Genomic DNA, 15,743 nt, shown 5'->3' with positions numbered 1-15,743 from the left:
ATGTTATATAAAATGTGAATTGCTAATGGTCTGCTAGTTTAAAATTGGATTTTAGTGCAATAATTAATCAGATTATAACTATAGTATCACAGGCATTTGGCTTTCAGAAAATACTAAGTAGTATCTAAGGGAAGGTCCCTTCAGATTTTTTAAAAACTGCCCTTGTAGAAGTATCATTGGAGGCTCAAGGAAGTTTGCCAGACCAGAAATAAAAGAAATGTAATTACTTTTTCCTGTTTGTCCATGCAGGTGACAATGAAAAATCTCCAGTAGTTCAGCTAGCTTGTAGAAATAGCTAATAAATAAAAATACATGCATTCTTTCCCTCATACCTTTCCAATAAAAAGAGAGAATCATTATTTGAAAATTTCTGTTAAACTCATATATTTGAGCAAAAGCAACAACCTGTGTATGCAAGAAAGAGAAATACTATTGGATGTTTTTTCATGCTGCCAAATTTTCTGTGAGGTGGAGCTGTCACTGCCCAGAAAGATGGATGGTGTCACTGGGATTTTCTGTGATATTTTGAGTAGTCAGCCTAGATCCTGGTCTATATTTCAAGCTGTTGAGTAGTTATTCTATTGTCTTCCAACTGATTTGAGAGTAAAAAATGTTGATTTTTAAAAAAAGTGACTGTTTTTGTAGAAATACCTTAAACCTAGGCTTCTTCAGATTATATAGCAAACTTACATACATTGAAGTTCAAAATACAGGTGTGATTTCTGGGATGCTAATTTACACTCTACTTATATTGTAGCTGATTCTTTTGAAATTTCTGAATTTAAACTGTAATTATCTGGTCTAAAAACTGTCAAATGATCTAATAAAGGCATTCTTATGCTTCCATCCCTATTAGTTTCAACATACTGGCTTTTTTGGCAAGGTTAGGAAAAAATTACCTGAGTTATCTCTTATCTGAGATGTCGCTTTTTTCCTACTACTTCTAGTAAAACTTCATGGTGTTTCTTTTTCCCTTAGCACCTCTGAACTGCTTTTCATAATAATGTACTGGACAGAATGACATTTGCTTATTTTTAAATATAATCTGGTATGTACATTTAAGAAACTTACCTTTTCTCTTAGTTTTGGGGCACTTTTGCCTGCATTTGGAAAGCTGTGTGTCTTGATGCTTCTTCTGCTAGCTATAACATCAGCTGTACAGAGGTATCACAGCTTTGTGAAAGACTCATCTTTGGTAATTTTTATTTTTGATGCATGTACTGAAAAGTGTACATCAAGTGCCCAGATAATAAAAATTCTTATTTTATCTTTTAATCATTTTATCTTTTAAAGGTTCTTTTGCGAGCACTTCAAGGAATTTTGTTGCTATTAGCTAATCAGTATAGATAAAGGGAAAAAGGATTTAAATTCAGAAAAAGACAATAATTTAATCAGTACAGAATTCAGTACTTCTGTTCTTGCTGAGGGAGTAACTATTTGCTTTCTACTGCAATGAATATCAAGTCAGTACACTGTATATGTGTCATAAATAGCACACCAAAGCAAGAAGAAGCCTTTGTGTCTTGGTGGAGAAACTTCATTCTTGTTAATAGGCTTCTAGATGAGATATTTATGCATTTTCACTGGTTATTGTGGCCGTTGACAATTAGTTTAGATTTCAGTGGCAAATAATAATTCTTGAAAGTGTTGAGCTTCACAAGGTGTGTAAAGTAAGAAACTGGCATAAATGGTATTCATATTTGAGTATTTGAGTATTTGAGTATTTGAGTATTACACTCTGTCTCAAAAATTTTCCTATCCTCCTTGCATTTCATTTGGAATGTGCATACATGAATGTATATGACCCTTAACCTGAATTCTTGAAAACCCTTAAATTGCAGCTACGTTTGAATGCTGAGAAGTATCAGGAGCTGTTATCTGAAAGGGCTGTGCAGTTTCGAGCTATTGAGCGGCGACTGCTGACACGATTCAAGGACAAAACTCCAGCTCCTCTTCAACATCTGGACACCTTGCTAGAAGGAACATTCAGAGAGGTCAGTACAGTTTGATTATGAGCCTAACCTTTCTTTATCTTGTTGGTAAAACCTGGCTTAATGCACATAAGCTATGCTTTCCTGGTTACATTTACCATCCAAGAGACCAGGAAGCAGTAATTTGTTTAACCTAATAGTCCCTGTAACTTTCCAGATGATTTGCAATAGTTTTATTTAATCTGTGACCACAAAATCTTTACTCCTGGGTCATACCAGCTTGACAGCACATCATTCTTTCCTAACTGATGTTGATAGTGTAAATATTTTATAGTTCATGTGAAAATATTTTATAGTTCATAGCTTGTGTAAATATTTTATAGTACACTGTAAACTGGTGGAATGGTTTGGCTGGGGTAACATTCACAACAAAATTGTCTGAGACTGACCATGTCCTTCCTATGGGGATTTATGTTCTAATCATTTCAGAATGTGATATCTGCAGAAGAACAGTGTTTTTAAAAAAGAAATCCTTCCCAAACTATCCCCATACTGAACAAAGAATAAACCAATTTTTCTTCCTGCCTCAGCTCTGTGTTGCTTTAAGATAACTTTTTCAGGATGTGTCCCTTTTGTAAAAAAGTTATTTTACATGTTTTGTGCTTTTCTGTTGGAGGATCTTACTTTCTGACATTCCTTGTTTGAGAACTGAGTCACAATTAGTGTCCTTACTGGAAAAAAGACTTACCTTTGCAGTGTCGTATATCACAACAACTAAAACCCAAAGGTGTTAAAAAAAATGAATTTCCCCCTTCTATTCATCTAAGAAAACATTTTAAATTGGACAAAACTGCCTTTCCATGTATGCTTTTATGTAAGTCAGATTTGCTTTTATTCCAGTCTGTACTGAGTTCACAGTAATATTCCAGTCTTTACTGAGTTCACATGAGTTCACATGAGATGATTTGAGTTTGAAGGTGGGGATTTTCTGGATGCTTTAATAAATACTAGGTATTGTGCAAGATGGGTTATTCTTTAACGCTTTGAAATGGCATGACTAAATAAGCCCGAAAGATTAACATAAGAGAGTTTTTTGAGTCTGCTTTTGCTGTGTAAAACTTTTTGCCTTTAAACTTAAGGGCAGCTGGGATGTGCTTGACAGTTTCCTTGTGTAGTTGATTTGAAAGCTGAATTCTGAGAATATGGGATAAGTCAGGTTGTTGAAATAGATGCATATTGCCAAAGCTTAGTTTATAAAGTCTTTAATACCAACATTAGATGGGTACTTTTCTTAACATTACTGTTGTAGGCTTTTTGAATTGGAGTTAGAATAGTTGAAAGAAGAATAAGGAAAAAGATTTCAAAGAACAAATGTTTACATTTTTTATAATTGTTTAAACTTGGTAGATTTCTTGGTAGATTTCCTTTGTAATTTCTTTTTTTTGTGGGAATCCCCTTCCAAAAAAGAAATGTTGTTATTGTTACTATAAACAAAGTGTAGTAAAATGGTGATTGCCATAGAGACCCCACTGCTGCATGTGTTCTTTTGAAAGTGAGAGCTGTGGTAGGATTTAATATTGACTCTTCTCTGGGGGTGAAATGAAATTGCTCAATGTTACATTTTTGTATTAGAAAAGACTTTGTTTTCTTTAATTCAGTATCATATTCTGTCTTTATTTGAAGAAGTATGTGTAATGCAAATAGTTGAGGTATTCAAAATATGATAAATGTGTTTTCTGAAAAGGAATAATGAGGCTGTTTAAATACGAACAGTATGAAGTCTCACTCCAAAAATTCTTTTAGGCATGTAGCTTTTTGACATTGAAATAAATATGCCTTTTCTTATAATCGTCTGAGAATCTCATATCCTCTCTTATGCTAAATATTTTTATAATGAGAAAATAAAAAAATTGCCTTGTTTTATTCCCTCATTTTTCACTAACGTAATTGTTATGTGCAAAGCAAGGCAAGGTTTTGTTACTTCTCACATTGTGTTTTGTACTCAAAAGGGAAATGTCTGTATTTTGGTTTTATAGTGTATTCCAAACCTTTTCATCAAGAGCAGAAAGGGGTTTACAGTTAGTGAGTGTGTGATTTTATTAGTCTTTTTAACACAGAATTTCCAGGACTTGGGCCCTATATGAATTACATTCTTAGTAAAATAATTATTATAGCATAGGATTTTTTAAAAATTGAAACTTTAGTATTGTAACCTCTGCAAATCCACAGAGATATAAAGATGCCTTGTATTGCTGCCTGCATTTCCTTGCAGATGTATAACCTTTTTATGAACAATTTTTAAAATACAAATAAAATAATGAATATTCTACTCATGTAGTTTCATTGCCTAGGTGTGATAAATACCTACTTTAAACATGTTCTGTATGGTTTCTTTGCCCACCTGCAAATTGTTATGAATTTCTGAACTGATTCAAATTTTACAACTTAAGTAGATTGTAAATGTTAATTTTCAGCTTTTCAGCTTCAAGTAGCAGTTGTGTTTGTGTGATAGGTAGGTTAATGTACAATGCCAAAGTTATAGATCTCAAACTGGAGAAAATTAATCAAGCTGCATTTCATTCCCTGGTAAAAAGTACTTCTATTTATGAAGTAATTTTTTGCATTAATCCTTGTACATTTCCAACAAGGCAGGCCATATTTAGTGCCCCAATAAAATTGCTGATTGGTCCATTAAAAGGAAACTTGAGCTTTACTTTCCATCTTGACAGTAATGAGATGTGTAAGTAGGCATCAGTGTGTGTAATGACAAAAAGCTTGTTCTTAGTTTTGTAGTCCTGTTTACATTTTCTTCTAGAATTTGACTTTCTGAAGTAATATTTTAGATCTATATAGATTCAAGTGAGTGTTAACAACAGTTAACAAATAGTGGCATCAGGTGTTCCGTTCTGGAAGGAAAAGGAAAGCTGTTATGTACATAGTAGTCTTGTACATTTGAAATAGGAAATGTTATTCTTATGATGTTTAAGGAGGATTTGTAGGAAGGTGCTATGAAAATAATAGAAAAAATTCAATTAGAAATAGATGCCCATGAAATTCTTGATCTGCTAAAAAAATTTTAGATGTGCACTTGGACATGCTGCTAACACTTGCCCTAAGAAAAGATTTAATAAGATACATTTAAAAGCCATTGAATGGTAGTTGAGATTCCATATACATTTTGTATTTTAAAGGACTTCAAAGATGAAATGAGATTGCAGCAAATTTTATGGTAGCTGTTGTAAACACTATGTACTTTGTATAATACACCCCTACCAGAGACTTGTTATTGCTTGAAAGTGCAATTTAATAATCTTTTATGTCTACAATGTGTTTTCTGTCATAATAGAAAAAAATATTCGTAGTTTGGCAGTAGCTGCAGGTTCTTACCCTGAAATCATAATTTTCGTGCATTGACTCTTGGCAAGCATTACTTGGTTTTCCAGGTACAAGCTGGAATTAGTAAATGTCATAAAAATGAGATACTTCAATTTCTTATTTCAACGCACATGGATTTTATCCTGATGAATATAAGCAATATTTAGCTGTAAGCTGTGTTTAACCCTGTTTGGAAGCCTACCACAGTTACATTCTTTTAGGGAAGGAGGAGGATGAATTTTAAATATGGGGTGGAGTTCTCCCAGGGCACTGGCTGTTCTTTAGCCACTTTTACATACTTAAAACATGAATCTGAGACAAGACTGAGCAGTTCCAGTTTACAAAAAAGAATGTAGTTAACAATCACTTCTACCTTGCATTGCTTCTGTTAGTATTACAAAAAAAGTCAGAAAAAACCAAGGCAAATCGTGATTTTCCCCGTATCCTCACACTCCCAACATATATAGTATAGTTCTCTTCCTATTCTTTAATGGCACTATTGTGCAGTACCTCAGGTTTCCCCATGTTCTAAGGTCTCTTCATTCTCATCCTGTAAAACAACTGACTTTCTTGTGCTTCCTAATGATGAGATCTTATCTTTTACCCTTGGCCTCAGTCTCCCTCTAGCAGTTGCTTATTTGTGCACTGTCAAGCCAGTGCATGAATTAGTGCTGACTGGCAGCAGCCACCTACCCAGAGAAGAGGGATGATGCCCTCTGTCTCAGTAGAAACAATTCAATAGTGTTTCTCTCCTCCCAGTCTGCTAATTAAAAAAAAAAATCACATCTAGAGGAACTGAATGATTTCTGGCTCTTCATGTTAAAATTTTGTGTGGTCATTGGAAAAGACAGTTTCTAGGAATGGGCTGACAGAACAAATCTGACATAAATGGCCAGCACAGTTCCATGGCCTTAGACATCTAGACTTAAGAACTACGTATTTTCCAAATGGGGTCTCTTTTTAAGATCAGTGATACATTTTAGCTTTTCCTTCAGATACTTTATAAATTTGAGACCATCTTCAATTAGTGAAAGGATTTAACACATTTTTCTAACCAGAACTAATTGATGCTGAATGTACTTCCTTTGTTTTCTCCTAATTCAGCTATTCCTCTGTATTCGTTTTATTTATTTTAGTATTGAATAACCTCTCATAAATAGTTGGCTGTAAGTAGTAATAAGGAGATTTTCAATGTGATTTCCTCATCCTACTTCGTAAACAATTAGAATCTGTCCAGATTATTCTGCTGTATTTAGTACACAGTATGTATTTATCTTATCTTGGTCTTGCATCTTGGAAGTTTTGTATACGATTTGCATCTTGAGGAGATAAATACACATGGGAATTTTTCACCTAAAAACTCTTCTTGAAACAAATAGTCTTTCTGATTTCAAGAAGTGCTTATAGGTTTTTCTTTTAAGGTAGTAGGAAATAACACTATTCCTACAGATTGGTTTTCCAGTGTGACTTCCTCATCTGCTCTCCCTTCTAGAAAGTAAATGTAGTTTTTTGTCATCAGTCTGTTAAAAGTCATCAACAAGCACAATTGCTTCCAGGTAGAGATACCATGATTCCTCATTTAGACTAAAGAAGGCATTTCCATCAAGACGATCCATTTTAATTACTTACATGGCAGTAAACTGTATAGGATTTTGTTGCCTGTTACTGAGAAAGCTTTATCCACATATAAAGGTAGCCCTTTTCCTTGAGGTCTGAGATGTGAGCTGTCCCCTCATATACAGCCTTGGAAGTTGGGCAGCTTGGAACATTCAGTGGAGACTTCTGAAGAAACAGATGCATTTTTGCTAGGATTTGGAAGCCAGATGTCTCTAAATGAAAGCACTGGTTCTTTTAATTAGTAATGTCACAGGACTTGTCCTTTCTCTTTCATGTGGAAGTCTTGAAGAAAGGTGCACAGATTTTCAGAACTTTGTGAACTTCATTACACAGCTGTTTCTTTGACATAGCCTAATTTAAACAGAAAGATGGACTAGCTCATGGTTTTGAGATGAAATTTAAGCAACTGCACTATGAATGCCAGCTGCAAAAACTTAGGCCTGGCCCATAGTTTTATGTTGCAGCACAAGATTGATGCTTAAGTGTCTTTACTTTTGTTGTTTACTGTTGGTGGTTTTTTTTTTTTTTTTTTTTGGCAACTGTTTTGATCCTTTTGGAGCTTTTCAATCCCATGTAATTTTCAGAATCAGACTGAGTAACTGTACTACATGACAGGATCTGTTCTGGTCTCTGTTCTTAAAAGTTGATGTTTTGGTAATCAAATCTAAAGCTACCTTAATTTTCTTTTTGTCAAAGAAAGAAAAATATTTAGAGCAACACACAATTAAAGCATGTAAGATCAGATCTGTAGCTCAAAGAACATGCAGCTCATGTTAAACAGTTAACTGATTTTTTTTTAATAAAAGCCTCCAAAAAAAGAAAGCTGTGATACAACAAAATTTCCAAACCAAATGTATGGAAAAAATAAAATCTTTTTCATCCATGAGCAAACTTAGAAGGCCAAGAGAAGCGCACTAAATATTTATGTTTCTTGAGATTTCAGCAGAATGTGTAATTAAACTAAATTTTGGACAGAACTTAAAGGAACTTAGAATCCCTCTGAGCACATCGTACTTAACCAGACAAGTGTGAGGAATTTTTAGCCCAGTGTTACTGATCATGCATGTTATGTCTCTCTTTTGTTGTGGTTTGTGATTAAGCAAGAGTGTTGCAACCTTGTCAAGCAATATTTTATGTATTTAAATACTGTGTGCTGGTTCTTGTCCATTTTAGAATATTTCACACTATCAGGCAAAGTTAGTTTTGGGTGTAAATCATTATAGGATTGAAAGAACTACTTGATTCCACATTGTGCCTTCCAAATGATATGATTTCCTCTCTGAAATTTGGCACTTCATATAAAAAACAATTAGCAGTTGAAAAATATCTAAAGGTTAGCATACTTTCTTCTCCTTTTGGAACACTTGTGATCGCTTTTCAGAACAGATCATTGGCTGATTTAAGCCCTCATTTTTCATGAGAGCCTGGTTATAAAACATGGGGTTCTGGCCCAGTGTCCAAGGGCTTGCCTTTTGCTGGGACTATTGTCACACATCTGGTTCACCTGCATTCAGCATCAGCTAGATGTGAATGGGGGGCCATCTGGAGGCTTTGCACCTGTCAAAGTCAAACAAAAAGGCGTACTAATACACCTTCCATAGTACTGCACTGATGTAGCTGTGTGGCTCCCAGGTGGGGATGGTTCTCCATCTCTGTCTTTTAGATGGTGTGGAGCAATTCTGTGACTGTCTGCTACATTCTCTGCAGCTCTGTTTTAGTCTTTAGCTGTGCTGTTGGGGGCTGTACCAAGCAGTACTTCTGGTGCTCTGTCTTTTGGTCTCTGGGTATATGCTCTAAGTTTGATCTTGTATCTCTCCTGTTTAGAGTTTTCTGGAATCCAATTAATTCAAACTGGTGACAACTCTTTAGGCTTTGTCTAGTTCCTGGTACTGAATTCTCCCTGAAAGAATGTGTATTTGACACTTACAGTGCTTTATAATTCTGTGAAGGAATTTTAAAATGTGCATATGTACATGAATTTTCTTGTTATCATGAAAAACAGACAGGTGTGTGGAAAAGAGAGCCACTCCAATTGGAAGGTCCAAAGTTCTTTTCATCTGTTCAGCAAGAGATTTGGATCTTGTTGCTATGTTTGTGCTTCCTTTCTCCCCTCTTTGCTTCTGTTTCCCATTTTTCTCTGCTCTCAGAATAAGATTCCCCCAGGTATCAAATGACAGCCTTACATTTGATTTTTGAGTCTGTCATTTCTGGTTCTTGGTTGGAGACTCATACGATTGAGCTGACTTCTGGCTCGACAGTTTTTTTGTTCAAGGGAGCTGGAAATAGAACTCTAAGTTAGTGATTCTTGGTGGTTTCAGACTGTTAGATATTGTAATTTCTTTTGATATTTTCATAATGATTTCAGCACAAAGATGGAAAATATATTGGAGGCAAATTCCTTTGCCCTCCTTAGATGTCAGTGTTCATGTACATGTGCATATACGTATCTATAACTATTAATACTTCATCATATCTTCATTTTAGTCCTCAGAGTTGTTCCTGGGTGTCTATTTAGTATTGTCTATATAAAATCCAAATTTCTACTTCTATGATAGTTGGTACTAACAGGTCCAGCACCTAAAATACTGCAGAAAAAAATATAATCTCCTAATTTTTCTCTTTATCTCCTTTCCATCTACTGATTAGGAAGCCAGTCTCATATTTTCTAATTTGTAATTTACTACACTATTATGCGTAATACAAAGTTCGTATGTTCATTACAATTTTTAAAGCACGTACAATATTCTAATATTCTGAAAGGCAAAGTGTTGTTCCTTGCAATATTTTAACACTTGCAATGTGTGGAGCACTTGGATCGTTGGTGGTTTGTAGTCAGTGGCAAATAAAACTCAATATGTTCTGTTCACTAAAACACAGGGAATGTCATTAAAGGTCCATTAACTCTTTGTTCAAGCCCCTTAACTCTTTTCCTTGCTTATTAATCAGTTGATAAAAATCTCAAAAGTGATCGTTAATGATTGAGTATTCTCTCTCCAGTGGCACTTCTGACACACAAGGCCTCGGGAACTTGACATTTTGGGAATGATTCATTACTTGATTAGTAAGGACTTTTACCTCAAAGCAAAACCATTAGGGTTTATCATGCATGACTCAAAGCCTATATATCACACTCTCTCCTGTAATAGTCATTTTCCCCAGATAATGTCAGTGAGAGCTACACCCATAGTATAAATTAGCTCTTTTTGGCTTGAATAAATATGCTGTCCCTTGGAGGAGTTATATTTAACTTCTCTTGTTTTATTGCTGTTTCTGCTAAATGTAGTTTTTTCATAGCCACTAGAAGCAGCTTGTTGGCTATTACATATAATTAAAATTCTCAATTTTACTGGTGTTCAAATAGTGTTATGTTTCTATTTCCTTAAGACTTATTTAACTTTAACAGTGGAATACTTACAGTATCATCAAAGACCCTTTTTATTAGAAGATGTATTCCAGAAAAAGGTCTGAAAGTAGTTAGCTGTTCTTGGGAAGCATATATTAGGATTACTGGCAAAACTCTTCTGTATTTTGGTCTGTGGTAGCAATTACTTCAGTGTGGGACAGTCTTCTGACAGGTTAGTCAGTTTGTGGGACAAATAGGTAAATTGTTCACATTATCAGTAAGGGGTTTTTTATTTTGTGGAGGGAGTTAGACACATGTAAAAGCAGGAAACAGCACAGCCATCACAAGAGAAAGAGATTGGCAGTAAAATGTTCTTGTGTGGGTTGATATGGCAGAGAGTGCCTCAACTGGAGTCTGTTGGACTGCATTCAGTCTAATCTGTCATATTTTCCACATAGGAGGGTTCCAGCTACGCTGTGCTGTGTCCTACAGCCCTGTCTACTGAATTACTCCCCTTGAACCTGTGAATGGTCAGCTTTGAACACTCCATTCAAATCAGTAAAGGACCAGAGGTGTGATTTTTATTAATTTTTTTCCCCCCACTTCTCTTGGGGTGGGGTTCCCACTTTAGACCCACAGCACCATTGTGACCTGTTGAAGGATTCCCCAGACTTCGGTTAAGTCCTCAGGGGCATGGGCAGGTTGTACCCTTTGGTGTATAAAGGCAACAGTAAGAAGTGGTTTTTGTCACTTCTTGTGATATAAACATTCTCTGGCACTTTCTGTTTGTTTCATTGGCTTATGACTTTTTGAAGGGTAAGAAATAACGTTCCCTTGAAATGGTAGATCTTGTGTCCTAATATGAGGTCACCAGACCATATATGAGGGCTTTCTGTAGGGACTGAGAGAGCCTGTGGGCATTTGAATAAGTGAAAATGGAACTGGCTGACTACAATTCCCCAAAGAAAGGAATACTGATAAGTTTTATTTTTTTGAAAGAAATGTCATATCAGATAATCAGATTATTGGATATCCTTGTTGAAGTTTGAATCACTGACAGTCTCTTTCATTGAGAGAAGTGTACTCTATAGGCAAGGGAGGAAGTGCTATGTGGTAGTGTAATCAAAACTTGAATAAAAAAATTGATACCATCTTCATGGAAGGAGGGAAACACTCTTATTTCATGCTCCCTAGAGAGTTTTCTCTATCAGCTCTGTAATTTTATAGTACAGAAGCATTTGAGGCATAAAAAAGTCTGTAGTTAAGAACTACTGAGTGTACCTGGTAGAAGCCACAGTGTTTACTTTGAGTGTTTCTATACATGATCTTAGTGAAATTTCTCATTTTAATTGAATAGTCCAGCTATGATGAATTAAGTGACTATTACATGATTATCAATTTCTGCATGCAGCACTCTGAGCATTTTTGATGGCCAGGGACATTATTTTATTAGTTTGCCTTTGGGTGGCTATTGTACTTGTTTTACCACTGTGTACATGAGTGCAGTGCCTTCAGATAGCTGGAATAACATTGAAGTAGATAATTTTCTGCTGTAAGGTCAAGATAAGTGTACTTTTTTCTTTGATATAGAGTAGATGACAGTTTTGCATTGTGCATGGATGTCAACTATATGTTGGTTTCAAATTCACAGAGTAAATATTTAATAGACTTTCATACTTGGATTCAGTGAAATGCCTGGTTATACATTCAGTATACCAACAATAAATACTAAGGGGAAGAGCTACATAATTCGTGTAATTCAATAGCATTTTATGCCAAACTCAGATTTAAAACTAAACAAAAAGATCTCCCTCTCCCCAAAACAAAACCAAAAACCACATAGGAAATAAGAATTTGATGGCCAAATTAACTAAATTATTTGCTCATCTAATGCTTGCAGATTTTAGTATCAGTTGGGTATTGAAGTAGATTTGGTTACTGTGTATTGTAAACCCAGCAATACCAAGCTATTTTGTCAGCAAACTTGTTAAATGCTAAAAATGTTTTACATCCGTCTGTACAGCCACTTATTTCCCTTACCATAGAGGGAAATGAGTATCTAAATTACTATTCTGTTGTTCTTGGGTAGTCTTGCAGGTGTGAAATTTGATTTAGTCGCTGGTGATGGCTGGCCCAAGATGACTTGGATAGACCAATGTCAGAGGTGGAAGCGAGACCTGACATTGTCAGTCCCCTGCTCTACACACTCCTGTTCAGCTCTGTTAAGTTTCTCTGTGGTATTACTTACTAGAGGCACTATAGTAGTAGACTGTGGATGCCTGAAGAAAAAAATATTTCAAAAATAGTATAGGTGACTTATCAATTTAAAAAAAAATGGTTTTCTTGTGTGGATATCCCTTGCAGTCAGCTCAGAGCTGCTGCTTTAGCCACTACCTTTCCGCAGAAAAATGTGACTTGTGTGGTCATTCTCTCGATTTAGACCTTTTAATAAAAGGTACAGTTTATGTTGGAGCTAAACTGTTGGTTAAATCTGTAAACTGACAAAAACAAAACTGACAAAACTGACAAAAACTTTCTGCCAGTTAGCATCTTAACAGGTCTATTTTATATCTCAGTTTTGCTTAACCACTAACTTCTACAGAGTAAGTATTTCTACATTGTGAAGCCTATAATTATTCTGTTGTGGATAGTTGAAAGCGGTATGAAAAGGAGAAAAATCAGTTAATGAAGGAAAATTTGCCATAATGAACTGTGGGGTTCAGAAGTCAGGAATGAAGAAAACAGTAATGATGAGTATCGTAACTGCAGACATACTATTTTTAGACTTTTATTAAATAGACTCTTCTGCCCATTCTGCTTGCCTTGAGTTTTTTGACAAAGTTTTGTGGTTGCCAATTTCTTGGTTTAATATTAGCAATTTGTTTTGGATATAGACTTAATGATATTTAGATATCTTAAAATTAGGTGTTTGCTCATATTTCTTGTTGGATGGACAAGGACCCTGAAATGTTGAGTTGACAGAGTTTGACCATAACAACTGTAGTCCTTTTTCCAGAAAACTGTATGTATGGCTGCTGAAGACTATACTTGCCAGTTAAATTCCTGTAATATGGGAAGGAGAAGTATGGAAAAAGACTTTATATATCACAGGAACTGGATTTTTTAAAATGGTATTTTTAAAGGAATCATTCCATTTCCCTTTAGGAAATCTGAAAGTATTTGGAATGGATAACATAATTTTTATCTTGTTCATTGTTTATATTCTTAAGGCTAGTCTACTTAGAAAAAGCAACACCTATTAAAGGACTTTGAATTCAGAGCCTTTCATGTTACAATGAGTCTATTTACTGCTGTCAGTAGGCTTGTAATATATTTAGCTTGAAGAGGTTAACAAGCATACCTTGGAGTGTTACTTTTATTTTCTGTTCTGTGACACTTAGCAAAATCCCATTATACAATTGAGTAGTATTATGATGTTAAAATGTTAATTTGTTCTGCATTCCGTTAAAATTGGATTTTTTTTCTTGTGCGCTGGCCCATGCATTTTATACAAAACCTATAATTTAAACACTACTCTGTAGAAATGCCCTAAATTAGTAACCTTTTGCCTTTGCTACCTTAATTACATCTCATTATTTAGTACTTAAAGAGCAACCTCTAGCTACTGGTTAAATATTTGCTAGCTAAATAGATTTGTCATGTTAAAGAAAACAGTAGCCCTTGCCTCAGTTGTAATATGTTTAGGATTTTAGCATTTTGAGAATATTACGTGCTTCATGTGCTTTAACTTTGAATTTTCCTTATTTTTTCATTTCTCCTTAATGAACATTTCAATAGCTGTCTGTTGCATTTCAATAGGAAATTGAAAGTCTGTCTTAAAATAAGTATTTTGAAAAGGACTGTTGTGTTTTGACATGGTCTGTGTCTTCTAGTTACTTTTATTCCTTTTAGCGTTTATAAGCATCTGATACAGTAAATTTCTCTTTTTATTGTGGAAGCATATATAAAGCAGATTACTTGTTGGCTACTAATAGCTATATTTCAGATTTTTGCCTCCTTTTAGGAGGAAGGCTGTTCTGTTTGATCACAATCACAAGGAATAATATTCATTAAAACATCTGATGAGTTATCTTTTCTTATAAATTTAAAGATCACTTCTCTTTGGTCTTTTAATTGTATGCAGAAATTATACTGCAGAACTTATTAACAGCTTGCAGGATGACTTAATCTTCAGTATTTTATTCACATCCACTAGATTGTATTTTTTGCTCTTTTTATTGCTTTGTCTTTTTTTATTTTTTAATTAGTATAAAACCATGTGAAGAGATATAATTTAAAATTGCAATCAGTCAGAATTCCATAATGCTAAACTCCCTGTCATATGCAAAGGAATCCTGTTTAATTTCCTATTCTACTTTTTTTTTTGTCTTTTTTTTTTTCCCCTCAAGATCTACTGTAGTGGAAGCTCATTTACAACATATTTGTCTGTCTTGATTCCTGCCCAGTACCAAACTGCTGCTCTCCTTATGTAGTTATTGAATTCTTGTCTGCACTGTCCATTTGCTTTTGGAAGCCAGTGTCTTCAAAAAGTTCCTTCACCCATTCTTCCCATATATTTTCTTACATTACAGGTTAAAAATTGCAGACTGGCATGGTTATAGTTTGAAGTGTAACTCTCCGTTTCTGTGTATGGTTGTAATACCACTGACTTTATTTTTAACGAAGGCAACAGGGACAAATAGAGAAAACACATTGATGCAAATCTTCGTCTTGTTCATGTGTTTTTGATTCTGTGGGAAACCCATTTATGGAACAGATAAATATTTGTCCTCTAGTGTATACTTTTGTTCCTGTAAAAATCAGTTTTGATTCCTGAAACGTATTAAACGTTTTCTCAAAAAAGTTAAATGGGGGAATACCAGCAATGCATTTACAGGGAAACTGGTTGGCCTGTCTAATTCCAGGTTAAGTACTTCAAGCTTTGAAGTAGATAGTCTCTCTGAAAACTTCTTTTTGTGTGTTGTTTTTTATGCCACTGCATACATTCTGTATCCATAAACTCTGAAACCATTGCTTTACTATTCATGCAAAGGTTTGCGTAATTTGTTGCTTATTGTCTGTATTTATTCTTGGGTTTGGATTTAGCAAGTCAGTCTGTAATGATGAAGAGGCCCTGTTTTTTATTTATGTGTTTTTTATTTTTTGCAAAACTAAAAAAAACTCTGTGGAAACCCTTCCCTGAGAAGAGTTTTTGAGATTTATGTAGATTACAAAGCATTAAGAAGGGTCATTACTTAATTTTCTTTGCTAGCAAAAATGCCAATGTACAGTTCTAGCAGGTATTAGTAAAATTAAAAGTCATGCTTTGTGTTCAGGAACTGGTGCCAACATCTGTGTTTGCAGCAGCCAAGACAGGTCTAAGAGTGAAGGCTTTTCCTCATTGCTCTTGGAAGAATGCAAGAACATGCCATGATATTTCTGTTCAGTTGAATCTGTGATATTTAATTCCCCTTAAT

General features: G+C 34.8%; 1 protein-coding gene across 1 annotated transcript in view; it reads left to right on the top strand.

Moving 5' to 3' along the window:
• The window catches only part of BBS9 (Bardet-Biedl syndrome 9), a 288,972-nt gene that overhangs the window by 75,480 nt on the left and 197,749 nt on the right, over positions 1–15,743 (top strand). The window contains exon 19 of the mRNA XM_031059382.1: positions 1,842–1,994. Within this exon, the coding sequence (XP_030915242.1) occupies positions 1,842–1,994 (153 nt within the window). The remainder of the gene's footprint in view (positions 1–1,841; positions 1,995–15,743) is intronic.

The sequence above is a fragment of the Geospiza fortis genome, unplaced genomic scaffold (genome assembly GCF_000277835.1).
Source record: "Geospiza fortis unplaced genomic scaffold, GeoFor_1.0 scaffold346, whole genome shotgun sequence".
NCBI classification, from domain to species: domain Eukaryota; kingdom Metazoa; phylum Chordata; class Aves; order Passeriformes; family Thraupidae; genus Geospiza; species Geospiza fortis.
Note: the sequence above shows the minus strand (reverse complement) of the source record. Positions and strands in the feature narration are given on the sequence as shown.